The sequence below is a fragment of the Cannabis sativa genome, chromosome 6 (assembly GCF_029168945.1).
Source record: "Cannabis sativa cultivar Pink pepper isolate KNU-18-1 chromosome 6, ASM2916894v1, whole genome shotgun sequence".
Classification (NCBI taxonomy): Eukaryota; Viridiplantae; Streptophyta; class Magnoliopsida; order Rosales; family Cannabaceae; genus Cannabis; species Cannabis sativa.
The window spans coordinates 64,445,786-64,472,183 of NC_083606.1; the positions used below are offsets into that span (position 1 = coordinate 64,445,786).

At 37.8% G+C, this 26,398-nt stretch overlaps 1 protein-coding gene across 2 annotated transcripts; it reads right to left on the reverse strand.

The window, feature by feature from the left end:
- Nucleotides 1-11,024: 11,024 nt before the first annotated feature.
- LOC133039003 (uncharacterized) lies at nt 11,025-14,827 on the reverse strand. 2 transcript variants are annotated; one of them, XR_009688545.1, is made up of 3 exons: nt 14,494-14,827; nt 13,288-13,546; nt 11,025-12,323 (listed from the first exon to the last, which is right to left on the reverse strand). XR_009688545.1 is itself a non-coding variant. In XM_061117772.1 (2 exons), exons 1-2 carry the CDS (start codon nt 13,438-13,440, stop codon nt 12,099-12,101), a joined length of 396 nt encoding a protein of 131 aa, XP_060973755.1. In that variant the 5' UTR covers nt 13,441-13,459; the 3' UTR covers nt 11,025-12,098. The 2 variants fall into 2 exon arrangements, 1 of the variants encoding a protein (XP_060973755.1); XM_061117772.1 differs by lacking the exon at nt 14,494-14,827 and having other exon boundaries at nt 11,025-12,341; nt 13,288-13,459.
- Nucleotides 14,828-26,398: the final 11,571 nt, after the last annotated feature.

Genomic DNA, 26,398 nt, shown 5'->3' on the forward strand with positions numbered 1-26,398 from the left:
AATGTGCCTATTAAAGATAATCAATTCCCCGCTAGGCATTAGGGTTCCAAACCCTCTTTTTTTTTAAAAAAAATATCTCAAGGCCTACCCGAAAATGAATTATTCTCATAGCTACATATGAATGTGCAGCTTCCGAATCAAACAACACGATATAAAAGAAGTCGTTTACAAGGAGCTAACCTGCCACTACAGAAGGACTTGCTGCATCATCAGCTTGAGCATTAGCATTAACCATGGTAGGAACAAATACCGCTTTCTGCTCTTGTTCTTCTTTCTCCACCTGTGGGCAATCTTTCTTAAAATGCCCAACCTTGCCACATTGAAAACATGCCTTTCGGTTGCATTCTCCGGGATGGTGTTTCATGCAACGTGGGCATTCAGGGTAAGAATAACCCTGGCGTCCTCCCTTGCCTTGAAACTTTCGGAACCGCTTGTTCTGTCTTAAACCCACCACTGATGACATAGGTTTCCTCTTTTGCTCAATCATGGAGCTCCTGCCACTTTCACCATAATTTGAATTCAGGCAAGTAATGTTCTGACCCTCTACCATAATCTCGTGAGGTCTCATAATAATTTCCTCAGGGCTTCCAATCCAAGAAGCATTCTTCATATTTGAATCTCCCTGAAAGTCTGAAGGTTCTTGGATCCAAATCTTCCCATGTAATGGTTCCACTTGATTACCAGCCATTCCATGCTTTGCTGGTAATACCGAATCAAAAATGATTGGCATATGTGGTAAAGATACTACAGGAGACCTCTGCTGTTTCAACCTCTGAATCTCTTCTTCATGTCGTTGAATCACAGCTTCCATTTTCGCAAACCTTTGCTCCAAATCCAACGGAGCCTGTGACGGATAACCATCACTCCCGTCGGAAGCCCTCCAAGAGATTTCACCTTGGTTACGGGGACAATTTGGACTCCATTCTCTCCAACCGTTACTAGCCCTGGCCACTTTACTCTGACTCTCCATATAGCACCAGGTGTCCATTTTATAAGACTAACCTGTCAGTTAGTAAGTCAGTCTGGTCAGGCAACGGCCTATTACATACTTACTACCGCACTTACGGATTTTAAGGCAATGCACTTAATCATAAATAATTACAATCTAATATGCATCCTAACATGCTTTCACATTCGTAACTTTTTAAAAAGAAAATACTAAACAAGTACGGGCTTACTGAACCGTGAACCGAGCTTTCTCTGATGAAGATTGTACATATCTTAGCAAGCTTCGGTAGACAAACCTGGCGGCTCTGATACCAAAATTGTAACGCCCTAATGCTAAGGCACGCTACAGTGCTTTTTCAATTATTGTGCAATCTTTGCTAATCAAAGAAGTTTCTCGAAAAACGTGTCAAATTAAAACTTTTGCATTAAATTTTAAACTTTGTAATATAATAAAATATTTACAAGTGCCGGGATCCCGATTTTAAACTTTGTAAAATTAACTTTTCAAGATATACATTTATTACAGGTCGCACAGCGACTACCAAAATAAAAATCCCCAGATGTCCCGAGACCGAACACTCCAGGTCGCGCTGCTTTGACATGTACAATCTCACCCGAGCTCAGGTTCACTCCAGTTCAGCCTTCGCCTTTCCTTTACCTACACATGAAAGTAGAAACTGTGAGTCGACAGACTCAGTAAGAAATGCATATAACATATCACATAAATTCCGACCTATAAATAGGCGCCCATACACCTATCTACAGGGCTTAACAGATGAGCAAGAACGTTCTAACTGCTTGTGCTACTGATTATGATATCACTCCTACTAACACTATAATCGTGCTGTAGGACCGGCACTATGTTCGTGCCGCTATGATAGCATCAATAACATCCAAAAGTATGATTGGCCATGGTATCACTCTTAACCAGTACGATGCCTGTACTGCTGAACCGACACGATGGTTGTGTCGCTATGATAGTACCAAAACATACTCTCCAGGGTGAATAACACTCTTAACCAGTACGATGCCTGTACTGCTGAACCGACACAATGGTTGTGTCGCTATGATATCACCCAAACACATACAAGAATACACATAGCATGCATATATATATCATACATATACATACACCCAGATATTTATATCACACGTTATATTCAGTTCTTACCTGTTTTCCGAATTCAAACGTGCTGGCCGACCTGAACGGAATCTCGTGCTAGATGGATGCCCTAATCACATTTTGAAACCGGGTAAGTTACATGATTCAAAACCCTAATCCCGGGAAATCCAAAACCAAAACCCTAGGTTCTGCTATGCTCTTAATGGGTTATTCTAACTCTGGAAATAGGGAAACATCCAACCGAGGCACCGAAATGGCAAAAATTGAGAAAATGAAAGGCCCGGGGAACCCTGCCAAAACCGGCTAGCCGGTTTTTGTGGCCAGGCCCCGCAAAACCTAGCCGGTTTGCACCAGTTTCCCCAAAGCATTTCATTCCATGCTCAATCTTCCACCAAATGCCATGAAACCTTCCAGAGTACCTAATTAGGGCATAAACAATAATTTCCAGCCAGTAATTCACAGAACAATCCATCAAAACCCAAGTTGCCATTAAAGCCCAAAGCTTTGAACTCAAAGCTCAAAGTGATATCAAACCAACCTAATAAACTTAAAACCAGCTGCTATAGGCTAAATTCAACTCAACCTAATCATAAAATTCGAACTCCAAATAACCCTAACTCTAACAGCTCCTAAAACTCAAAACCAACACTTAAAACTAAATAAAACTTGAGAAAAAACCATAACTAAAGAGCAACTAGGGTTTACCTTGAATGTTCTCCTTTGAATCCTTAGCTGAAAACTCCAGAATTCATCAACAATTTCCCTTGGCCTTGCTGGTTTCGAAGAGAGAAGAAGGAAGAAAGGGATTCTTCTTATTTTGGTATTTTCTTACAAAATGAATAATTCAAATTAGGGAAAAAGAAATCCATTTCCCTTGGCTGAAATAAGTGGCCACGTGCCACACTCCTAGGCAGCCACACAATCCCACTTTAAATTACTATTTTGCCCTTTAAGTTAAGACTTGGTTAATTCTAAAGCTAGGGGTAAAATGGTCAATTCCATAATCCCGCTCAATCCCGATAATTTATTTTCTCTAAAATATTTCCCCCTATGAAATAAGGTTCTAAACTTACCCATGTGATCAATCTAGCCATCCATCGCATTTTCCATTGTCGCCGAGCAAAAATTACAAAAAAAAAAATTATATTCCACATATAAACTAAATAATACCCCTAGAGTTTAATAAAATCTCCGGAATTGAGAAATTATAACTCTAATATTTATTTCTAAATATTGGGATCCATTATTAAATAAATTCACAAATAATAATAAAATAATAAAAATTAGTGCTAATTGCCTTTACTAATCCAAATTAATAGAGCGGTCATTACAGTAAAAATCCCTGCCATGTATAACCCATGGGTCATTCCAAATGCTTGTATCGTTCCCATTTGCTATCAGTTTGCAAGCCCCTTCCTTTAGAATCTCTTTTGTACGCACCACATTCCTCCAGAACCAGGAGTCAGAACTCTTAACATCACAATCAAAGAATTGTGTACCCCGCAGGTATTTCGCTCTAAGCACCTTACAACATAAAGACTGGTTCTCATTGAGAAGATCCTAACCCCACTTGGCTAAAAGAGCTTGGTTCATTTCCAAAGATTTTTGAAATCCAAGACCGCCCTGAGACTTGGGTAGACATAGGTGGTCCCAAGCCCTAAGACAGATCCCTCTGTTACCTTGTTCACAACCCCACCAAAAGTCTCTTACCATCCCATCAATCCTTGAAGCCAGTTTTTTTGAGAGTTTCATCGTCTGCATTGTATAAACAGGCAAAACAAGGCCAATAGATTTGATCAACGTGGCACGACCTGCTTTAGAAAGTGATACAAGCATTTGTTCATGAGTCTTTTGTTCCCGGTGTTTTTTCCTTTATTTGTATAACTGCTGTTGGTTTGAGTGGTTTTTATTAGTGTTTTTAGTGTAGTGAGTTTGTGAGTGAGTTGAGTTTTTTTTTTTTTTTTTTTGGTTCTTTTCTCTGGTTCTTCTTGGTTACTCCCTCTTTTTGAAACAGTTGAGGTTTTTTCTTTCTTTTCTGTCAGTGTTCTTTTTTGAAAGCTTGGTCCCCAACCAATACTATTCCACTCAAGCTTGTTCGATGCGGGTATGGGTACAAGTTCATATTATTCCCCATGAACACTTTTCAAAGGATAATGGTTCTCTAATGGGTGGAAAGGCAGGGAAGGTTACTCAGGTTGAGTTACAAGAGGATAACCCTGCCTCTCGGAGTAAGCTTCTGAAAGTTTTGGTTGAGAAGGATATAAACGCGCCCCTATTTTCGGGTTGTTTTTTCGACTTGGAAAAAGGAGTCAAGAAATGGCTCCAATTCAAATATGAACAAATTGAATTTGTTTGTCACAATTGTAGATGCCTTGGGCATAAAAGAAGAGGTTGCAATGTATCTTCTCCGGTTACGGTGGCCAGTGACAATGGAGTGCAGTTTCCACTTTTCCGACCGTGGTTTTCTACGTCCTCTACTTTTCGTGAGGTGTCCTCAAGTGCCAGCTCTTTCTCGCCATTTCGAGAACTCCCTAGATTTGTGTTGTTTGGCCCCTACCGTCGTCCTCTCAAGCCGGTGGTAGCTAGGAACGGGGATGGTGGTTTCTCGAGGTCGTCCTCCTTGGATCCCTGTGGCTCGAGACGTAGCTTGATGGCGACTAGGCGTTGGACGGTGGCCTCGGGTAAAGCCCAGCAGGCTATGTGGATCTCCAAATCGAAGCCTGATAGTCTTTTACCACAGTTTGCTATTTTTGATATTAAGGTTGATGTTGGGTTTGATGGTATGCGAAAGGTACCTGACACTCTACCAGGTTTGAAGTCAACTAATCCTGAGCCTATAGAATGTCGTTCCTTGGGGAACGTGATTAATTTGAATATAGAAAATGTGGAAGATCCCTTTGTTCATTTAGTGGGCCGGCCCACCAAGGAGACTTTTCATTTTGGAAGGCCTGAGACATCTAATTTAATTGTGAAGACATTTGTAGAGCCCGTGAGTGCTCTTGGTGTGGGCCCTAACAATAATATTTTAAGGGAAACTTACAAAAATACTGGAATTTTGGTTAACTTTTACAAAAATACTGTCACACGGAAATTTTTTCAAAAATACTGTGTTTTTATAAAACACCAGTAAAACACAAAGCAGTATAACTAAAAACAACAGTAGAACACTAGTAAAACACCAGTGAAACTTAACACAGTATACTGCAGTATGAAACTTATAAAAAAACACAGTAAAAAAGTAAAAAATACCGCCTGGCAGTATTTTTGTAAAAAAATGGCAAAAGTTAGTATACCATGTAAATTTCCCTATTTTAATTGATGGTGAGCTCGTGAGTGCTCTTGGTGTGAGCCCGTGTGATGCATATAGTGAAAGTGGACCTTGTGATGTTAATGGACAGACCTCTGTAGTGAAAGTGGGTTTTAAGACCTCCGCAATTGTATATCTGCAAGTTGACATGCCTGTTTCCCTTAGACAGTCCTCTAGACTGACGGCTTAGAAGGCCAAGGCCCGTATGGCGGATCTCTTAATTACGCCATCGAATTTGTTTCAAATTGATGATGTGGGCTCGGCGGTTGGTGCTAATGGGGTGATTTTGACCCCTGTGGAGGAGGATGTTGTTCCTCCTCCACAGGAGCCATGAGAGGTGTGGCTTGGAATTGTAGAGGGTTAGGGCAGACCTCTACAGTTCTGGAATTAAAAGCCCTGATTCGGTCGTGCGATCCTGATTTCATCTTCATTACCAAACTAAAAGTGGAAGCTACAAGTTTGGTACGTACTCTTAAATATCTCCATTTTTATCATAATATTGTTTTCCCGGCTGATGGGCTTGCAGGGGGTATTATTTTGGCTTGGAAAGAGGGGTTTATGTTTGAATCTATTATGATCTCGAAAAATCAGATCTCCGGTCTTGTTTATTCGGACCCTCCTAGGAATCCTTGGTTACTTTCTTGTGTGTATGGGCCCCCCTATTACCATGAAAAGAGGCTCTTTTGGTCTAACTTGATGGAGCTTGGTCGTAAGTTCGGGGGTCCTTGGCTGATCCTTGGGGATGTGAATTTTGTGCTGAGTGACTCGGAGAGAGTAGGATCCCGAGGGAAGGACCAGTTTATCCCCTTTATCTGAAACCTCATCAATGATCACGCTCTGGTTGATTTACCAATTAAAGGGGATTGCATGACCTGGGACAACCATAGAGATGGCAACAGGCACATCAAGTCAGCCTTGGATAAAGCGCTTGGCAATGATGATTGGCTAAGACTCTTTCCTAGGGTGGTAGTTCAATCTCTTGCCACCTGCAATTCTGATCATAGGCCTCTCTTTATTTAGTCTGCTTTCCAAGAATCCAGGAGCAGACGTCCTTTTCGTTTCGAGGCCTGGTGGACTAGGGACCCCCGTAGCTCCTTAATTGTGGAACATGCGTGGGGATCTGTTTCGCATGATTGGGCCCCGGCCAGAGTTTATAAGAGAATGGGTGCATCGCGCCTTGCTCTGCTCAATTGGAACCGGGAGCAATACGGCAAGTTGGATACGTGCATTTCTAAGCTACAAGAACAGTTACAAGTTATCCAATGTATGTCTGCGGGTTCTAGATCTTGGGCTCAGGAGGTGGAGATAAGGAATAATCTTAATGAGGCCCTAAGACGGAAGTCAATTTACTGGCAGCAGAGATCCCGTGTTATGTGGATCAAGGATGGTGATAAATGTTCCAAGTTCTTTTTCCTCTCGGCTACAATTCGGAATAGAAGGAACTCAGTGGAGAGCATCCTGAGTACAGATGGGGTTTGGTTAACTGATCGAGATGCAATTGGAAAAGAATTTACTATTTTTTTGGGGAATATTTTTAAAAACCCGCCCCAGGGGCCTTTGGAAAGCTTAGACCACCTGATTTCGGACCACCTCTTCCCCTCGGAACAAGCAGGGTTAGAGGTTATCCCTTGTCAGGAAGAAATAAGACAAACTCTGTTCTCCATGGGTAGTTTGAAGGCTCCGGGGCCAGATGGGATGTCTGTTCTCTTCTTCAAACATTATTGGAACTCGGTAGGGAAGGATTTCTGTGATGTTGTGACAGACTTCTTCCTCACTGGAAATTTACATAAGGGCTTCAACACTACTAATGTGACACTCATTCCTAAAGTCCCTAACCCAAAGAAAGTATCTCAGTTTAGACCGATTGCCCTGTGCAATTTCATCTATAAGGTGATCTCCAAAGTTATTGCTAACAGAGTTAGAGCAATCCTCCCGAGAATGATTTGTCCTACCCAAGCTGCTTTTGTCCTGGGCAGGAGCATTCAAGATAATAATGTCTTAATCCAAGAGATTATCCATTCGTTCAAGAAAAAGAAAGGGAAGGTGGGTTTTTTTTGCTATCAAAATTGACTTAGTTAAACCGTATGATAAGTTAAGCTGGTCTTTTATTGATCATGTCCTGTGCAGCTTCAGGGCTCCTGAGAAGTTTCTCCATTGGATCCGTCAATGCCTCACAACGACATCTTTCAACCTCCTCCTCAATGGTAGGAAGATTAATGGGTTTAGCCCAGAATGTGGCATTCGGCAAGGGGATCCCCTCTCCCCTTACATTTTTATCTGGGCGGCGGAAATTCTTTCACGTATCCTTGAGAATGCCCTAAACTGTGGATCTATAAAAGGTATCAAGTTGAGCAGAGATGGCCCATCTTTGTCCCACCTTTTCTTTGCCGATGATCTAATTCTGGTGGGCAGGGCAAATTTGATTGAAGCCAAGGGAATGTGGCAGTGCTTAGAGAAATTCTGCGATTGGTCGGGCCAAAGCATTAACAAGCTCAAAACATCCATTTTCTTCTCTGGTAATACAAGTATCGGGATGAAGAGGAGTATTAAACAGGTTTTGGGGCTCAATTGTGGGATGGGAAACATAAATTATCTGGGACTCCCCTTGTTTAGATCCCGTCAGAAGGATGCCGATTTCAACTTCATCCTGGATAATTTATAAAATTTAATAAACATAAACATGACAAGCTTATATTGTTTTTAATAAATAAAAATGGAAAAAAAAAATCATATTTTCCATCATTATTCTCTAAAATATATATACAAGTGAAATTAACTTATCATAAAAATCTTATTTAATATGATGTAATTATTGATGTGCTAAAAAAATATTTTTATATGGTAAAGATAATTTAAGCAGCTAACTCTTTGAATTTAGTCACTTAAATTTTTTAAAAATAAATAAATAAAAAATTAATAGTTAAAATATTACTTTAGTAATTTATTAATTAGTTGAATTTCTTTTGCCATGTGAAAATTTAAGAGTCCAAACACTTATTTAGAGCCTAGTGTAATGGACGTTACAAAACTTCATATATTTATGGGTTATTATTATTTATTTTTTAAATAATAATAATAATAATGACCATTGGATGATTATTAATCATTGAATCCAATGGCCAAGAAAAATATAATTATTTTATTTTTTCAATTTTATGCTTTGCTATATAATTTCTCATAACTATCCTTTTGATTCTTCTCTCTTTCTTTCTCTCTCATAAATTTGTATACATTCTTTTCTCTAAAATATATTTCAAGTTTCAAACTTTAACACATAAAAAGAAATAGTAAATTGGTGTATAAATACTTAACTTTAACTCCCAATTTCAAATAAATACATAACTTTAATTTTTGACAATAATAATACCTATGTTATAATTCTAAAACTTTTGTATGTATATGGCTGTTAAGTGTTAAGTAAATTGCCACGTGGCAATTTCTTATTGGTCAAAATCATTATATTTTTTTTTCAAAAAAAATTTAATTTAAATATACCAATAGGAAAATAACATGTGGATAATGATTTAATATTTAACAGCCGGGTACTAACAGAGTTTCAAAAATATAACTTAGGTATTATTACCGCTAAAAATTAAACTTAAGTATTTATTTATAGCTCGAAGTTAAACTTAAATATTTATGTCGTAAATTACTCAAAAAAAAAAAAAAAGCTCTGTCTCTTACCATTGTATGAACTCTATCTCTGATCTCATTAAATTCAATCAAAATTTACAAGAAAGCCATTTTTTTTTAAACGAGGCTATTTATTTTTTAATAAATCTGTATAGTCATCTTACTTACCCAACACATGTATTATCTGGTTTAGGACAGCTTAAGTATTACCTTACAACTTTGATAAAAAATAATATTCTATTTATGAAAGGCCTTCAATTTAAATATTAAAATAATCAAATAGTTTTCCATGAATATATTTGCCTTTTGTTTTACTCACAAGTGGAAGTAATGACGGACCCACAATTTTTGTTTTGTGGGGGCTTATTTATCATTAAAAAATATTTATACTTATATTATAATCACTCTTACTATATTTATTTAATTTTATGAGGGCTTTTTTATTATTTTAGTTTATAATTATTAAATTAAAAAAATACATTTAATTTTTTAAAAGGCAATATTTTTGTTTGTGGGGGGCTATAACCCCACATTGATAAGAGTAGGTCCGTCACTGAGTGGAAGTCATTCCCCCAAAAGTACATGAAGATAGAATCGTTGGCCTTTTTTTTTTTAAATCATGTATATAAATTATATTATATATAAATATATTATATATATAATAAAACTATTATATAAAAAACCCTCTTAATTGGGTTGGCCATGTTTGTTCGGGTTGGTATGGGTTATATTCTCGTCGTGTTATCTTGATTTGATATTGTTGAGAATCATTTATGGGGTTTCATCTAGGAATGGAAAATTGAGGCTTTTTCGTAGGTCGGGTCGGGGCAATCCTACCCTGGAACAATCGGGTCTCTAATCGGGTCTTTGCCCCGCCCCGATCGACCCGCCCCAGTTAAATTTTTTTTGGGTCAGGGCTTACCCGACTCGACAATACATCAACTTAAAAAAAAAATTAAGAACAACCCCTTTCATTTATCACATAGGGATGGGCAAGACTGATTTTAATCATGATAAATCAAAGAAACCATAAACAAGAAACCAGCTGTACATCCTATCAAAACATTCGTGCATTAAAAGATCACCTGAGTTTTAAATATGATTGTGTCATGAATCATCACAATTATTTAATTGCTTTTCATTTTCATCACTGATGAACACTTGGGCATGGTGGTCGACTGCAGCAGTGGGACATCTCACTATTCTTTTGAATATGCACGCATATGGACTTAATTATTTGTGTTTTATAAAAGGATTCGTACATACTAATTTGATATTTATAGTGTTTAAGTCTATTTTCTAAGTGGCTACATCATATTTTATTAATCTAATGCTTGGAAGTGTGAGGAAATGGTGTTATAGTTTATTTGTACAAATAAATCACATTTTCGTGTAAACAAATAGGTCAATTGTAAGTTTCTTGAGTACATGTATAATTTGTAAGAAATTAAACAAATGTAATAAATGTCTAAAACTTTATAATTATTATATCATTTTTTTTTTGGGTAATGAAACTATATATTGTTGAGTGTTTGAAAAAAAAAAAAAGAAAAAGTCGGGTCAAATACTACTCGGTTCGGTCGGGTCAGACTCGATTAAACTTCTGAGGTAATCGAGGCGGGGTGGGGCAATGACTTGTCAGGTCGGGGAAGCTCCGCCCCGTTTACCATTTCTAGTTTCATCTCAAAATTAATTGGTAATGAGTAGTATAGCTCATGTTCTTATATGGCTCAATACTGTATCATTTATTTCATGTGGAACAATTATGTACACCCCTACTAGTGACTATGCTAGAATTTGGTGCCCACTTATAGAATGCCACCCCTGAGCAAAAGTCACACAAAGATGATGATCTATCTGTAAGGGCCTTCTGCACCACACAATTAATACATGCATACATTACATTGACACACACGCATCTACCAAAATTTGTGCAATTAATATGTGAAACTATTAAAGGAAAAGTACCTTTTCTTTCTCCTATAAATACAGTGGCCATTACATCAAATAAGTGTGTAAACTAATTACAAAAAAAATAAAAATATCAATTAGCTACCGAAAGTATAGGAGAGTAAGAAAAGAATGATGAAGAAGTTTATGGTAATGGCGTTGGTAGTGGGTGTGATGGTTGTGGGGTGCTTTGGTCGACTACAACCGGATATTCATCTGAATATGGTACCTAACAGGTGTAGGGTACCTGGTGAATATTGTCATTGGGCACAAGACAAGTATTGTTGTGAAGGACTACAATGTGAAGGTGAGTGGGGATGGGGTGAGAATCGGAGATGTGTCGATGATCCATACTGTCTACAAGCTGGTTCTCCTTGCGCTCTTTTGTCAAGTCCCTGCTGCTACCCGATGCATTGCAACTCTAGGGAGCGGGGGGGACGTTGTGTTACCCCTGGTTTGGCGCTAGATGTTCAACAAAACGCCTCATAAGATATAATTAATAAAAAGTGCCATTAGCGCTGAGTCTCACGAAGCATGTAGTAGCTTGGTGTGGTGTGGTGTGGTTTGTTTTAGTAATAATAGAAAGTGTCCTTGGCGCTTAGTCTCACAAAGCATGTAGTAGCTTGGTAAAGCATGTAGTAGCTTGGTGTGGTGTGGTTTGTTTCAGTAATAATGAAAAGTGCCCTTGGGGCATTTTTTGTTGTGTGTTTAATTTAGCTTTGAGATTAATATAAGGCATTTTCTTGTGACTGTTTGTTTTATTTGTTTATGAGTTCTTCTCTGGCTTTGCATGAAAGGGTTTCTATGATCTGTGCTTGGGATTTGGGAGTGACCATAATTTTATGGAAGAAAACAAAAACGATGCAGCGAAAACAAAAACAGGAAAGCATTTATTTGCAAATTAAACAAATTATTTATTTACTGAAATCTTATTATATATATGTACATACAAATATAATACAATAGACGGGCCTGGCTAAAGACCAGTAAAAAAAAAATTAGGATGGACGTGTTTATTTAATAAAGACCATTAGATTTAAATCAATGGTAGATATTTTTTAAAAGTAATAAAATTTGGGTATTAATGTCTCTTCTGCTTAGCTATACCGGTTACACCCGGTTCATTTGTTTGTTTCTTTAAAAATAATCGATCGACTTGCCATGGAAGGGTCTCTTCCTCTTTCTCCGACTCCGGCGAACAAAGGGCATCTCCTTGTTCTTGCTCCGACACCGGCGAACAAAGGGCATCTCTTTGCTCTTGCTCCGACTCCGGCTAACTAAGGGCATTTCCTTGCTCTTTCTCCGACTCTGGCGAACAAAGGGCATCTCTTTGCTCTTGCTCCGACTCCGAGGCAGGGCCGTCTCAAGGTGTTGAGAGGCCTAGGGCGAATTTTGAAATGAGGCTTTTTTTTTTTTTTACAAAAATTTAAAATAAATATTATTTAAATTTTGACACAATATCGATTTTAACTATTTTATCTCCATATAACAAATAATTTTTCTTGTCACGTAAATTAACTCGATAATGTAATATTTAATTATTAATAACATCTCTATTAGAGTACTATATATTTTGGTTCTTTTGTTAAAAATATAATAAAAAAAAATAGTATATCAAAAATTATTTTAATTTTTTGTTACTAGTTTGTATTTTGAAATGCTACTGTACTTTATATATTAGAGTAATTTCATAAAAAAAATATACTAAATATAATATTGGGGCTTTTTCATTTTTACACTTTAAAATAGTTTTTTTTTTTTTGTATTTTACGAAATTCTACATAGAAACCCTTATTGCAACTAGCGCTGCAACCACTTTAGAAACCCAAATCGTGAATTTGAAAAAAAAATTAAAAAAAATAGTATATGGAGTAATTTCCCTTTAATATTTTCTCTAATTTTTGTACCAGTGTGTACCTTAAAATACTATTGTACATTATATATTAAAGTAATTTCATAAAAAATATACAAAATATAGTATTTGGTCCAAAATATTATATTCTTATTTTAAAGAAATAAATAAATAAAATAAACCTTACAAATTTAAACTAATTCTTCACTATGTATTTGTTCTTATATGGATGTATTATGTAAAACACAAAAAAATTTAAAATAACCAAAATTGGACTCAGCAATGAATCGAACCCAGGACCTCACCAATCTGTACAAATTTATGCTTCCTTGCTTCCCACTTGTGCTACAGCTTTCTATAGATATTTGTTGAACTAAAAGATATATATACTCTTTTGTGTGTATATATATCAATTTAATTTTTCGGGGGCCTCCAAAATAGTGGGGCCTGGGGCGTATGCCCCGGCCGCCCCACCCTCTGGCCGGCCCTGCTCCGAGGAACAAAGGGCATCTCCTTGCTCTTTCTCCGACTCCGGCGAACAAAGGGCATCTCTTTGCTCTTTCTCCGACTCCGACGAACAAAGAGCATCTCCTTGCTCTTTCTCCGACTCCGTCGAACAAAGGCCATCTTGTTGTTATTTCTCCCATGTACTATCGAGGGAATGATGCACGAAAATAAAGGTAAGTTTGAAAATGATATTTTACACTTGTTACAAAATTAACTCATGTGAATACTACGCGTTTGGTACGAGGTGTTCAAAATAATTTGATTATAGGGAATATTATGAAGGAGAATATGATTATATGGAAATGTGTAAACTGTGTTTGGTTGTGTATAGTAATATGTAATCATATTACTCTTAATTAAATTAAACTGTTTGGTTGAGTACAGGAATCTTATATATTATTTTAAGTAATTAAAATAAAAATATTTTTTTATATATTTATTTAATGTTAATTATATATAAAAATAAAATAATTATTTATTAATTAGTAAATATTAAATTGGAGAATTACCCCATATACTGTTTTTTTTAACTTTTTTTTTTTTTTTTCAAATTTACAGTTTGAGTTTCTAAAGTGGTTGCAGCGCTAGTTGCAATATGAGTTTTATATGATTTTTTGTTGCAATTTAGGTTACAGCGTTAGTTGCAATAGAGGTTTCTATGTAGAATTTCGTAAAAATGCAAAAAAAAACTGTTTTGAAGTGTAAAAATAAAAAAACCCTATTAAATTTTATAGTACTTTTTATTAATTAAAATGAATATTCCTATATATTTTATCACTATATTATTTATTTTTGTTTTTTATGTTATTTATGTGTACACCATCTACATAAAATTTATGTATAATGAATATACATATATTATTGCTAATAATATAAAAATAACTCAGTTAAAAAAACTGATCTCACAAACTAAATATATACCGTAATATTTTATTTATAATAAATGATAATATTATTGGTATTTAAATTTATTTATTAATTCAAAAATTCTATTCAAATTAATATAATAGAAGGTAATGATTCAATCCTACCCTTTTTTAAAGTATCAACATTACCCTCCTCAAGGGTATTTATAATACTAAGGGAATAACATTCCAAGGCTAAAGACTCAAAACAAACAAGGTAATGTTTCACATTACCATTCCCTTGTTAGCAATAACCCATTCCAAACACCCCCATTTTATACCCGTATATAATAATGATGAGGATGTTTCAGAAAATATAATACTTGTGAAATTTGGTATTATTTTGGAGTTTCCATTCCTTATAATTTTGGTCATGAATCCATCAAAGAGAACAGGAATCATTGTATGACTTTTCTTCCTCCTTTTTGTTGGAATTATTTTACCAGGATTTAAATTTACTACCGATTGTTTAATATCCTAATATGAGTTTCTAAAACAATGTAAATAAACACATATAAAGTTTAAGAAATCTTACATTGATTGCAGTAGAATATAATGAATTATTCCGTTCAGATTTTTAGCCGTTAATTCTTTTCTATAACAAAGCATTATCAAGATCTGAACCAGAATCTCCTTTTTTTTTTTTTTTTTGTTAATTGGATTCTTCAGAGTCTTACATACTATGATTAAGGACCAACTTGATGTGTGTAAACACTTACTCACTATATTAAAATTTTATGCATATGGCTTTTATACATATTAAATAAGGCAAATTATGTAATTCCTCAATTACTTTTTGAGGGATGAAACACTTCAAATAAGACAAAATAATAATAGGTTCCTTTTATGTTATATATGTTGAGTGCACTGTTGTTTCAAGTCACCAAGCGGTAATCCTCTTGGAAAAAAGTAATTATTTTTAGTAAAAAATAAAAAAAAATTAAAATATAATTGTAATTTTGTCAATTTAGGTTATTGTAAATTCCTCTCACACTTTCTTTTTGAAAATTGTAAAATGTTTGTATTTTTAATTGATTAGGTTGTATTTTGGGTAAGCGGTGCTTGTATCAAATTTAGTACAGTCTTTTTCATATAATTTTGTGTTTTCAGTTGGAAAATTACAATTGGTTTATTAAAAATGATAAAAAGTGTAAAAATATTATTTATGCAACAAAACATTAATAACTAATTATTATCTAATTTATTTTAATAAATTTTCATGCAAATTTTTAGTTTAGAAATTGTTGACCCCGAAAATTCACCAAGTGTATTGAGATACATTGTATACCTACTTTACTTTACTTATCTTAAATTTTACCTTTTTTGTATATTTTTTAAGATATACCTACTTTTATAGATGATGTCCCCATTATACCTTTTAGGTTAATATAAATTATATGCTAAACTTAAGTACAGGGTGGGTGAGAGTATATTGAGCAACTCACTCACAAAGTAAATTTTAATAAAATATAATAGAATAATTAGTGATTTTTCTACCTGAACTTTCGATAATATTGATTTTGGCTCCTAAAATATACGACCTGTTAAGAATCCCCATGAATTATTATATTTATAGAAATTTAGTCCTTCTATTATGTTTCGTCCCATTATTCTGTTTAAATGATGACGTGTCTTTGTCAATTAGCAATTTTACTCCCTAAACTTTGACAACTATCAGATCGCACTCATTCAAAATAAAAATGAGAAAGATTCAATATTTTTTTTAGTAAATCTTAAAAAATTATTTTAAATGATTATTAAAATTTTAAAACTAATTACGCGATATAAAAAATTATTTATTTTTTTAAAATTTAGATATTAAAAAATATATTAAAAATATAATTTGTAAAATATATTGAAAAATAAGTTTTACAGGAACAAACTTAAATATATTTTATTTTTATTAGAAAATGTAAATTTGTTTAAGAAAACATAACATTTTTTTAGTTTAATTTATAACTTTTTTTCAAAATAAATTTATATTTTTGTTGAATTTTGTAATTATTTTTCTTTATTTGTTAAGGTATGAGTTTATAAATATAAATAAGTTTGATTTTTTTTTTCAAAAAATCTTAGTTCATTTAAATTGTTTATTAGATTCTCAATTTTGGTTTGATTTTTTAAGATACGTGTTGATAAATAAAATAAAGTTTGAAAATGTTTTTTAAAGTAAAATTAATATGTTTTAGATTAATATAATTTTTATCCAATTTTTTTAAATATTTTTCAAATTAATAGAGCTATAACACTTGACGACGATGGTGACGAAGACCTGAGCAAAGAAATCTGACGACGAACTGAGTTTTTTCCACCGAGCCAAAAGAAAAAGAGGAAAAGCAAAAAGAAAGTCAGATATTGATATTCTTTCCTCCAAGTTTTTACTTCCATCAAAGCAAAAAGAAAAAAATGGAGAACTTTACGAGAATATGCGTCGACAACCTGTGCTACAACCTATCAGACGGAGTAATCGAAGCCAAAGGGAAGAACACGGGACGACACGGTTGGGAGACCTGGGAGTGGGCGATTCGCTTCTGTTAGGGTTTTATCAATTTCAAAAATAGTGTGGCTGCTCTTCTAGGGTTTGGACAAAGGAGAAGAGGGGGGACTAAATGTTAATGGGTCTGATTGTCAAAACTTAATAATGTATATTAATTTTTTTTATATATCTCATTGGGCCGGCTCGGGTTGGGTTCAATGGGTTAGAAAACTTCCAGCCCGTGATCAACCCAATAATAATGGGTTGTAAGCTTTTCAACCGAGTAGAATTTTGGCCCACTAAAAGAGAGCATGCTATGTCAACAACTTAGGGCAAGCGGGTCTCGAACGAGTTGTCGCACACATTGGTCGATTGGATCAAAACCTATGTAAAGATGCAATCTTTACTGGTCGCAGGAGAGATATAATTGGTCATCGCACATAATGGTATATGCGCAACCAATATTAACTTCTCTCGGTCCTACATATACTTTGACTATGCGTGGCATAGTATGCGACTAGACCTTGTCTCAGTCGCATCTTCTTGGAAGCTCGCATCATGCGAGGTGAACTGACCATCCCTTCCCAGGCCACACAAGTTGTTGTGTCCACACTTCTTATTTCTCTAGTTAACAACACTTTCTGCTCTGCAGTTGACAACACTTTCTGCAATTAACAACACTGTCTGTAGTTAACAAAGCATCCTGTAGTTGACAACACTTTCTTCAGTTAAATCGTGCCTTTTGCAGTTAATTTCACAAGTGGAGATGAACGTACACTTGCGGTAAATTATCTTTTCCTGTGAAGGCTGGCTCCACATGGCAGCCTTATACAAGACTGGACTTGTACTTCTAGGCTAAAATTTGCACTATAACACCATACCTCCCTCACCACTAAGTTAGCCTTAGTGACTTCTAGTTTAATGTTAGTTGAAATTTATGTAATAAATTTAACATGTAATTTATGTTAAAACTATCCAATCTTTATAATTTGTTATATTTAAATATTTAAGAAAAAATATTAGCGGGTAAACTATCATTTTTTTTACAAGAAACACCTTTGAACCGCTTATCTTGAGCAAAACAACTCAAAGAAGGGGCCTAGGAAAAGATTCATGGAAACGAGGCATCAACTAAGATTATATTCTGAATACAAATGGGGTAACTCGACTACTAAACATTACTAACTAAATTTGATAAACCAAATTTAACTAAAGTGTGGGCGACAACATTAGCATTCCTATGAGAATATAAAAAACAAGCATTATAGAAACTATTACATTGAAAAATAACTTCTTGTAACACAAGATCCAAAGAAGAATCCAAAAGAATTTCCCCATTTTATTGGGCTACAAAAATGTGGCAAAAAGAAAGTTAATTTACATATTTATGGACATAAACTTAATGCACAAAAATGATAATTTTAGGAAAAAAAAATAGGAATTTCAACAAAAAAACTATGAATAAACTTAATAATTTTTTAAAGAACAATGATTGTCGAAAAAGTAGTTAGAGTGACCAGTGGCACTTGAAAATTCGTTGAGTTATCATCGGTGCCAAAAAAGTCACCAGAGACATCGTCACTGGAAAAGTCACCAGAGATTGATGTTGGAGTTTTCACTAGATTTAGACGTTAAAATCTGATTCACAAAAACTAGTTTCATTTATTAGCTAATTAAAAATCTAACACATAAAAATTAACATAGGAACCAAGTACTTTTTTCGCAAATTAAAAATTAGTTACTTACAAAAACTACTTATGAAAAACAATAAAATAATAAGACATAACACAAAAGATTTTTTTAACAAACGTAATATAAAACTAAGTCACAAGAAACCACTTATATCAAACCACTAATTAAAAATCTGACATAGAAAAATAAGTTACATAAAACAAGCAAATTAAAAAACCAATGTTTTGTTATTTTTTTAGGCTAATTAAGATTTTTTCTCCCCGAACTTTGACATGTACTAAATCATGCCCCCTGAACTTTTTTGGCCGTTAAAAATTCTCCTTGAACTATTCAGATTGTTAGATTAAGGACTTTTGTCTAATTTTAGTAAAAAAAAATTCTAACATAAATGAAAGTTCAGGGGGCATGATTTAGTACATATCAAAGTTTGAGGGGCATGATTTGATAGATATCAAAGTCTGAGGAGCATGGTTTAGTACATAAACAATCACTGAAACAGTAAAATTGAATGAAATTAGACAAAAGTCCTTAAATCTAACAATCTGAATAGTTCAGGGGGAATTTTTAACGGACAAAAAAGTTCAGGGGGCATGATTTGGTACATGTCAAAGTTCGCGGGAGAAAAATCTTAATTAACCTGTTTTATTATTATTATTTTGTAGTTATATTTTTATGGGATAATTGCGGTAAAAGTCCCCAAAAATTTGAGGTTGATGCCGATTAGTCCTCAACCTCAAAAATTGGCGGTGAAAATACCTAAGGTCACAATTTTTGTTTGTCGGTTGGTCCCTAACTTAACTAGTCCGTTAGTTACTGTCAAATTTGGCACGTGTTGAAGTATTATTGGTCCACCTCATAACTTTGATTAAAAATTATTAAAAAATTCCAATATTTTCTTTTATTAAAAACTAATTTAAAACAAATAAAAACATAAACTAAAATAAATAATAATAATTAAAAAGAAATACACAAAACCATTAGTATTGATTTATGTTTTTCTTCATTTTCTCATTCGTCTTCTTCCCTAAATGGAGACAAGCAAACCTTCTACCCAGAACGTGCCACCATCTCCGGCCATCCTTAGCTCAAGCTAAGTCCATAATCGAGATTCCCACCCTTAGAAATCCCAAACCCCTAAAATTTCTTCCCTCTCTGTGAATCCTCTCTCTCGCACGATTCTCCGCCCAACTCTAAAGGAGCATCACTTTTCGTCTTCTTCTTTTTCTTCTTCAACCTCATTCCCTCTATTCTTCTTTACAAATCTGGGTTAACAAGTGACAGTGTTAGTAACAGCAGCAGTAGTCTTACAGAGAAGATAGAAAGAAAATAGCAAGCCACCCAACAAACAAGATCTCTGTAAAGCCCGCTTAGTTAATTTGGAAATTAGCAGTTGTTTATGTTTAATCATGAAATTATTAATAGCCATTTAAATAATTTATTATTGATATTTATGGAATTCAGATATGCATGAGTATGTTATCAGTAGCTTTTATATTTCGCATTTCCGGTGTCCGGTATTTTGGAACGCGGCGTTTGGCTCAGTAGAAATCACAACTTAGTATGTTAGTATTTTGGGGACGGGTTTTAGACATTGGGAATGTCGGGAATGGCCGGGAATTTAGAATGTCCCAAAAATACCCCTTTAGTATGATTTTTGTGATTTTATGGTGGAGGGGCAAAATGGTCTTTTTGCCCCATTAGTGTTTTGTCTTATATGAGTTTATTAAATGGGAAAAAATAAATGTTTATTCTTATTATGTTGGCTGAAATAAATGATTTATATGGCTTATATTCCTCTTTTCTCAAGCTTTTTTCACTTAGTCAAAAATTAGAAAGTTTAAAAAATAGAAAATTCTCTCTCTTTTCCTCTTGCATTTCGGCTGAGACTTGGGGTTCAAAGCTAGGATTTTTGGTGGTGATTCAAGCCCTAATTTGCTACTCTAGAGATCTCTTGTTGTGGTATGTGTTCCCTAGTTTCTTCTCTTTAAATTTCTTGAGAAAAATGTGAAAAAAATGTGATGCATGCATGATTTCTAGTTGAGTTTGCTGCTGTGTTTTTATGGTTAAATTGTGTGATTCAAAGTATGTTATGTGATGTTAATTGAGTGGTTTGAAGCATGCTAGATAGGGTGTTCAAAGCTTTGTTGTTTTTATGTAAAATATGTGATTTTTTTGGATGAAATGATATGATATGTTTCTGTGTTATTGCTGGATGTTTCTGTTAGTTTGCAGAGGTTATATTATGCTAGTTTAAGGGGTTTTAAGCTAGTTTGATTGCTTGTTTAGGTGGTTTGCTCAAGCTTGAGTTTGGAACTCAAAGCTTGAGCTCCAATGGCAAATTTGGTATTTGTGGTTTCTGGGTAGGTTTGTTGCCTTGGATTTGTTCTTTAGGGTATTTAGAACAGGTCTGGAAAGTTTGGGACCAATTGGGGTCGAATTGGTCAAGTTATGAGATTTTATGGTTGTCGCTCGCGAGGAACCGGAATTCGGTTGAGCATCCGAATTCGGATGGGGGTTCGTACTTTCCCGAACCGGAATTCGGTTGGGCAACCTATTCACGGCTGGGGATTTTTCGAACCCTAGTTTTCCTCGTTTTTGGGTTTTTAGGGGTATTGCCATGCTTTTTATCGATAGGGAAACTTTTAGTTTCAAGTTTTAGTCCCCGGAAGTGATTTAGCGTGTCACTTATAGCGTTGTGATTTTTATGGTTTAGGAGCCGATGTCCGCCGTTCGGCTTCGATTCCGGTCGGGTTGACGGCACACCCGAAATCTAATCCGGGTAAGATTAGTATAACGGTATGCATATGTAGATTACATGTTTAGCGTGCATGTAGGAAGCCCGCTAGATTACATTAGATATGTATTTAGGCTTCGAACCACCCAACCCCGTCACGTCGGTACAGTGCCGGAGTATGACCGACGGCGGAGTATGACCGGCTCGACCGATCAGCCGACACTTGGTTGGTGGTTCGATGCTATTGACCTATCCCGTCGGTACAGCCGGAGTATGACCGTGCCGGAGTATGACCGGCTCGACCGATCGTGAGGATACTTGTCAATAGTACCGTCCCCCGAACGTTCAAAACTCGGCACCATGTTGGACATGGCGGTAGTGCTCGGCACCATGTTGGACATGGCGTGCGGGACTCGCATCGTGTTGGACACGGTATCGGTTTTATGTATGATATTATTATGCTTTTCTTACCGAGTCCGTCGACTCACGGTTTACGTTCATGTGTAGGTAAAGGCAAGGTCAGAAGCCGATGGACCGTGACCGAGCATATGAGATTGTACATGTCGGGGCGGTTAGGCCTGGAGCGTACGATCCTCGGGACGACGAGGCCGAGATTTTGTAACTGTCGTTAGACGACTTTATTTTGATGTAAAAGTTGAACAAGAAAAACGTTTGTAAATATTTTTATAAATCGGGATCCCGAGACTTTTTGCAAAATGGTTTATAATTTTAATGAAAAATCAAAATTTTAATTAATCACGTTTTTCCATAAACCTCGTTGACTAGCAACGAGCCGCACAAGACGTTTAAAAATCACGTAATACGCCTAAGATAGTTAGGGTGTTACAATTTGGTATCGTAGCCGCTGTGTTGTCTTCCGAAGATCGTCACGACATGTACAATCATCATCGGCAGCTAGCTCGGTTCACGGTTCGGTAAGCCTTTATTGCTTTAGTAGTTTATTTTATTCGGTTATGAAAAAGAAAAGCCCGTTAGGAAGCATGTTAGTAGCCGATAGTAGAATAGGCGCATGTTTCATTTCTAATTTCCAAATTAAGCGGCATTAGTAAGCTCGCCTTGAATACGACCCGATATGCCAACTCTTGGTTTCGCGGGCGGTTCTAACTAGATGGACGCCGGGCGGACTACCGTGAGCCTGGGCAACTCCGTGGGGTCGAATCGGGGAGAGGGAGCTCGGTTCCCCCACCCGCTGTGGGCCGAGGCAGAGGTCCCCGAGGCGGGGCTCGTGGCCGGGTGATGAGAACCCGCCACAGCCGCCCAGCTCCCCGGCCGATCGTGGAGCCCCGAATTGGGAGTTGCGGTTTGCGGAGATGCAAGCCGGGATCGAAGAACAAGACCTCGAGATTCGGAGGTTGAGACAAGCAGGTGCTCCCGCAGCCCAAGGCCGCAGTTCCAGTGGCACCTCGCCCCGCCGCCTGTGCCGAGATGGTAGTGGCGGCCCATAGATTGGAACCATTGTATGAGCGGTTCCGGAAGCAAGCACCTCCGGTATTCCTGGGAGGTCCAGATGTATCGAAAGCCGAGCAGTGGCTGAGGGTGATCACCAGAATCTTGAACTTCATGGGTGTCACCGGTAATGACAGAGTGGTGTGCGCCACATTTCAGTTCCAGGAGGATGCCCTGGTATGGTGGGACATGGTGTCTCAGATTCACGATGTCACCACCATGTCTTGGGAAAGGTTCCAAGAACTCTTCAACGCGAAATATTATAATGAGGCGGTCAGAAGCGCCAAGAGGAAAGAGTTCGTTCACCTGACCCAGCGGGAGAACATGAGCGTCACTGAGTATACTACTCAGTTGTGGCCTGGCGAGGTTAGCCTCGGGAATTGTGCCGACCGACTTCAGCAGGAAGGAGAAGTATCTGGACGGGTTGAATCCCAAGATCAGGCATGACCTGATGATTACCACAGACGACAGCACCACCTATGCTCAGATGGTGGAGAAGGCACTGCGAGCTGAGGGCGCAGTGGGGTGTATGTCAGAATCAGCCAGTACTCCGGTTAGTGGCGGAGCTCCTACCCCTCCTGCATCAGGCTTTAGCAGGGGGAGTAGTGGTTCGGCCATTGATCAGAGGAAGAGGGCACCCACTGCTTCCGGCGGCTCGAGTCAGAACAAGAGGTTCCGGGGGAACCAGAACAAAGGGAGTCGTCCTGGTGGTAATGAGACCCGATTCTCCTATCCCGAGTGCCCTAGCTGCAAGAGGCATCATCGGGGTGAGTGCAAGGGGCAGGGATGCTTTCATTGTGGCATGCCCGGGCACTTCAAGAGGGAATGTCCCCAGCTCCGACCAGAGGCACCGAGAGCTCCAGCGATACCCACTCCAGCCAGGGTATTCGCCATCACGCAGGCTGATGCAGATGCCAGCCCATCAGTTGTTACAGGTCAGCTTTTTATTAACAACTCGCTTTATTCAGTGCTGTTTGATTCTGGGGCTACACGCTCTTATGTGGCGGCCAGAGTCTTTAGTAAGTTGGGTAGACCCTATGATAGATATGAATCAGGGTTTGGAACCCTGTTACAGCGGAGAATTGGTTATCTCCAATAGGTGGATTAGGTCTATGCCGATCAGGATAGATGGTAGAGAGTTAAGCGCTGATCTGATAGAGATGAGCTTAGTCGAATTCGATATTATTTTAGGAATGGACTTCCTATCTAAATATTCGGCGAGCATTGACTGTAAGAGGAAGATGGTGGTCTTCCAACCGGAAAGTGAAGAACCGTTCGTATTTGTGGGTTCGGTTCAGGGATCTCGGATCCCGGTGATCTCGGCTATGTCAGCGAGAGAATTATTGCACGGTGGGTGCTTAGGGTTTCTGGCCGTGGTGGTGGACACCACTCGGCCGTACACCATTCGCCGCAGGATATCAGTGTGGTTCGGGAATTTTTGGACGTTTTTCCCGAAGAACTTCCAGGGTTACCACCTCAGCGGGAGATTGACTTCGTGATTGACTTGGCACCAGGGGTGGATCCGGTTTCCAAAGCCCCGTATAGGATGGCTCCAGCTGAACTTAAGGAGTTAAAGATTCAGCTCCAAGGGTTGCTTGACATAGGGTTCATTCGGCCCAGTGTGTCACCCTGGGGAGCCCCGGTTTTGTTCGTGAAGAAGAAGGATGGATCTATGAGGATGTGCATCGACTACAGAGAGTTGAACAAGTTGACGGTGAAGAATAAATATCCATTACCTAGGATCGATGACTTGTTCGATCAGCTTCAGGGGAAGACGGTCTTTTCTAAGATTGATCTCCGTTCGGGTTATCATCAGTTGAGGATCCGAGAGGAGGACATTCCAAAGACGGCTTTCCGCACTAGGTATGGACACTACGAGTTTCTGGTTATGTCATTCGGACTAACCAATGCTCCTGCAGCATTCATGGACCTGATGAATAGAGTATTCAAGGATTTCCTCGATATCTGTGTGATTGTGTTTATCGACGACATCCTCGTGTACTCTCAGTCAGAAGAGGAGCATGAGTTACATCTTCAGATGGTACTGCAACGACTTCGAGAACATAAGCTCTACGCCAAGTTCAAGAAATGTGAGTTCTGGTTGTCTCAGGTGTCCTTCCTAGGGCACATTGTGAGTAAAGACGGGATCAAGGTGGATCCCGGGAAGATCGAATCCGTCAGGGATTGGCCGAGACCGAAGACAAGGATGTGAGATCGAAGCTTCTTGGGATTAGCTGGGTACTACCGTAGGTTCGTGGAGGGGTTCTCCAAAATTTCAATGCCCCTGACCGAACTTACAAAGAAGAATCAGCGATTTATCTGGTCAGATAAATGCGAAGCTAGTTTTCAGGAGCTGAAACAGAGATTGATTACTGCTCCGGTACTAGCTTTGCCTTCGGACGAGGAGAAGTTCGTAGTCTACTGTGACGCATCCAAACAGGGTTTGGGGTGCGTATTGATGCAAGCCGATCGGGTTATCGCTTATGCCTCCCGTCAGTTAAAGGACTATGAACAGCGATACCCGACTCATGATTTAGAATTGGCCGCAGTGGTTTTTGCACTGAAGATTTGGCGGCATTACCTTTATGGAGAGAAGTGCGAGATCTATACCGACCATAAAAGTCTCAAGTATTTCTTTACTCAGAAAGATTTGAACATGAGACAAAGGCGTTGGTTGGAATTAGTGAAGGATTATGATTGCGAGATCCTCTATCACCCCGGAAAAGCCAATGTAGTGGCCGACGCCCTGAGCAGAAAGGGTCCCGGGCAGGTAGCTAGCATGGTTCAGATCTCACCCCAGCTAGCTGAGGATATGGTTAGATTCAGCATTGAGTTTGTTGTAGGTCAGCTTCACAACTTAACGCTGCAATCTGATCTGCTAGAAAGAATAAAGGTTGCTCAGACAACAGATCCGGAGTTAGTGAAGATCCGAGATGAGGTATTGGCTGGTCAAGCCAAAGACTTTTCAGTGTCAGATAGTGGGATGCTTTTGTATAAAGCCAGGGTTTGTGTCCCGAACAGTGTGGACTTGAGAAACGAGATCTTTGAGGAGGCTCATTCTACTCCATATTCTCTCGCATCCCGCACCACCAAGATGTACCAAGACTTGAAACCGTACTTCGGTGGAACGGTATGAAGAAGAATTTGGTAGAATTCGTATCGAGATGCCTCACGTGTCGGCGGATCAAGGCCGAACATCGGAGACCGACGGGGTTGTTGCAGCCTCTAACCCTACCGTAATGGAAATGGGAGGATATTACTATGGATTTTGTGGTCGGGTTACCTAGGACCACGGGTATGTATGATTCCATCCGGGTAGTGGTGGACCGATTTACGAAATCGCTCATTTTCTCGCCGGTTAGAACGACATTTTCGAGTGGATCGATTGCCGTAGTTATATGTCGTGAGATAGTGAGACTTCACGGGGTACCAAAATCTATAGTTTCGGACGGGGATCCGAAATTCACCTCCAAATTTTGGCGTAGTTTGCAACGGCAATGGGTACGAAACTAAAATTCAAGACAAGATTTCATCCTCGGACGGATGGTCATCCGAAAGGACAATTCGGATATTGGAGGATATGCCGAGAGCCCGTGTTATGGACTTTGAGGGTTCATGGAGTAAAGATCTACCGTTGATAGAGTTCTCTTACAACAACAAGCTACTGTGAGTACGATAGGGATGGCACCCTACGAACCGTTGTACGGTAGAAAATGCGGATCCCCTATCCACTGGGATGAGACAGGGAGAGGAAATACCTAGGTCCAGCAGTCGGTTCAGCGGACCAATGAGGCAATAGAAAAG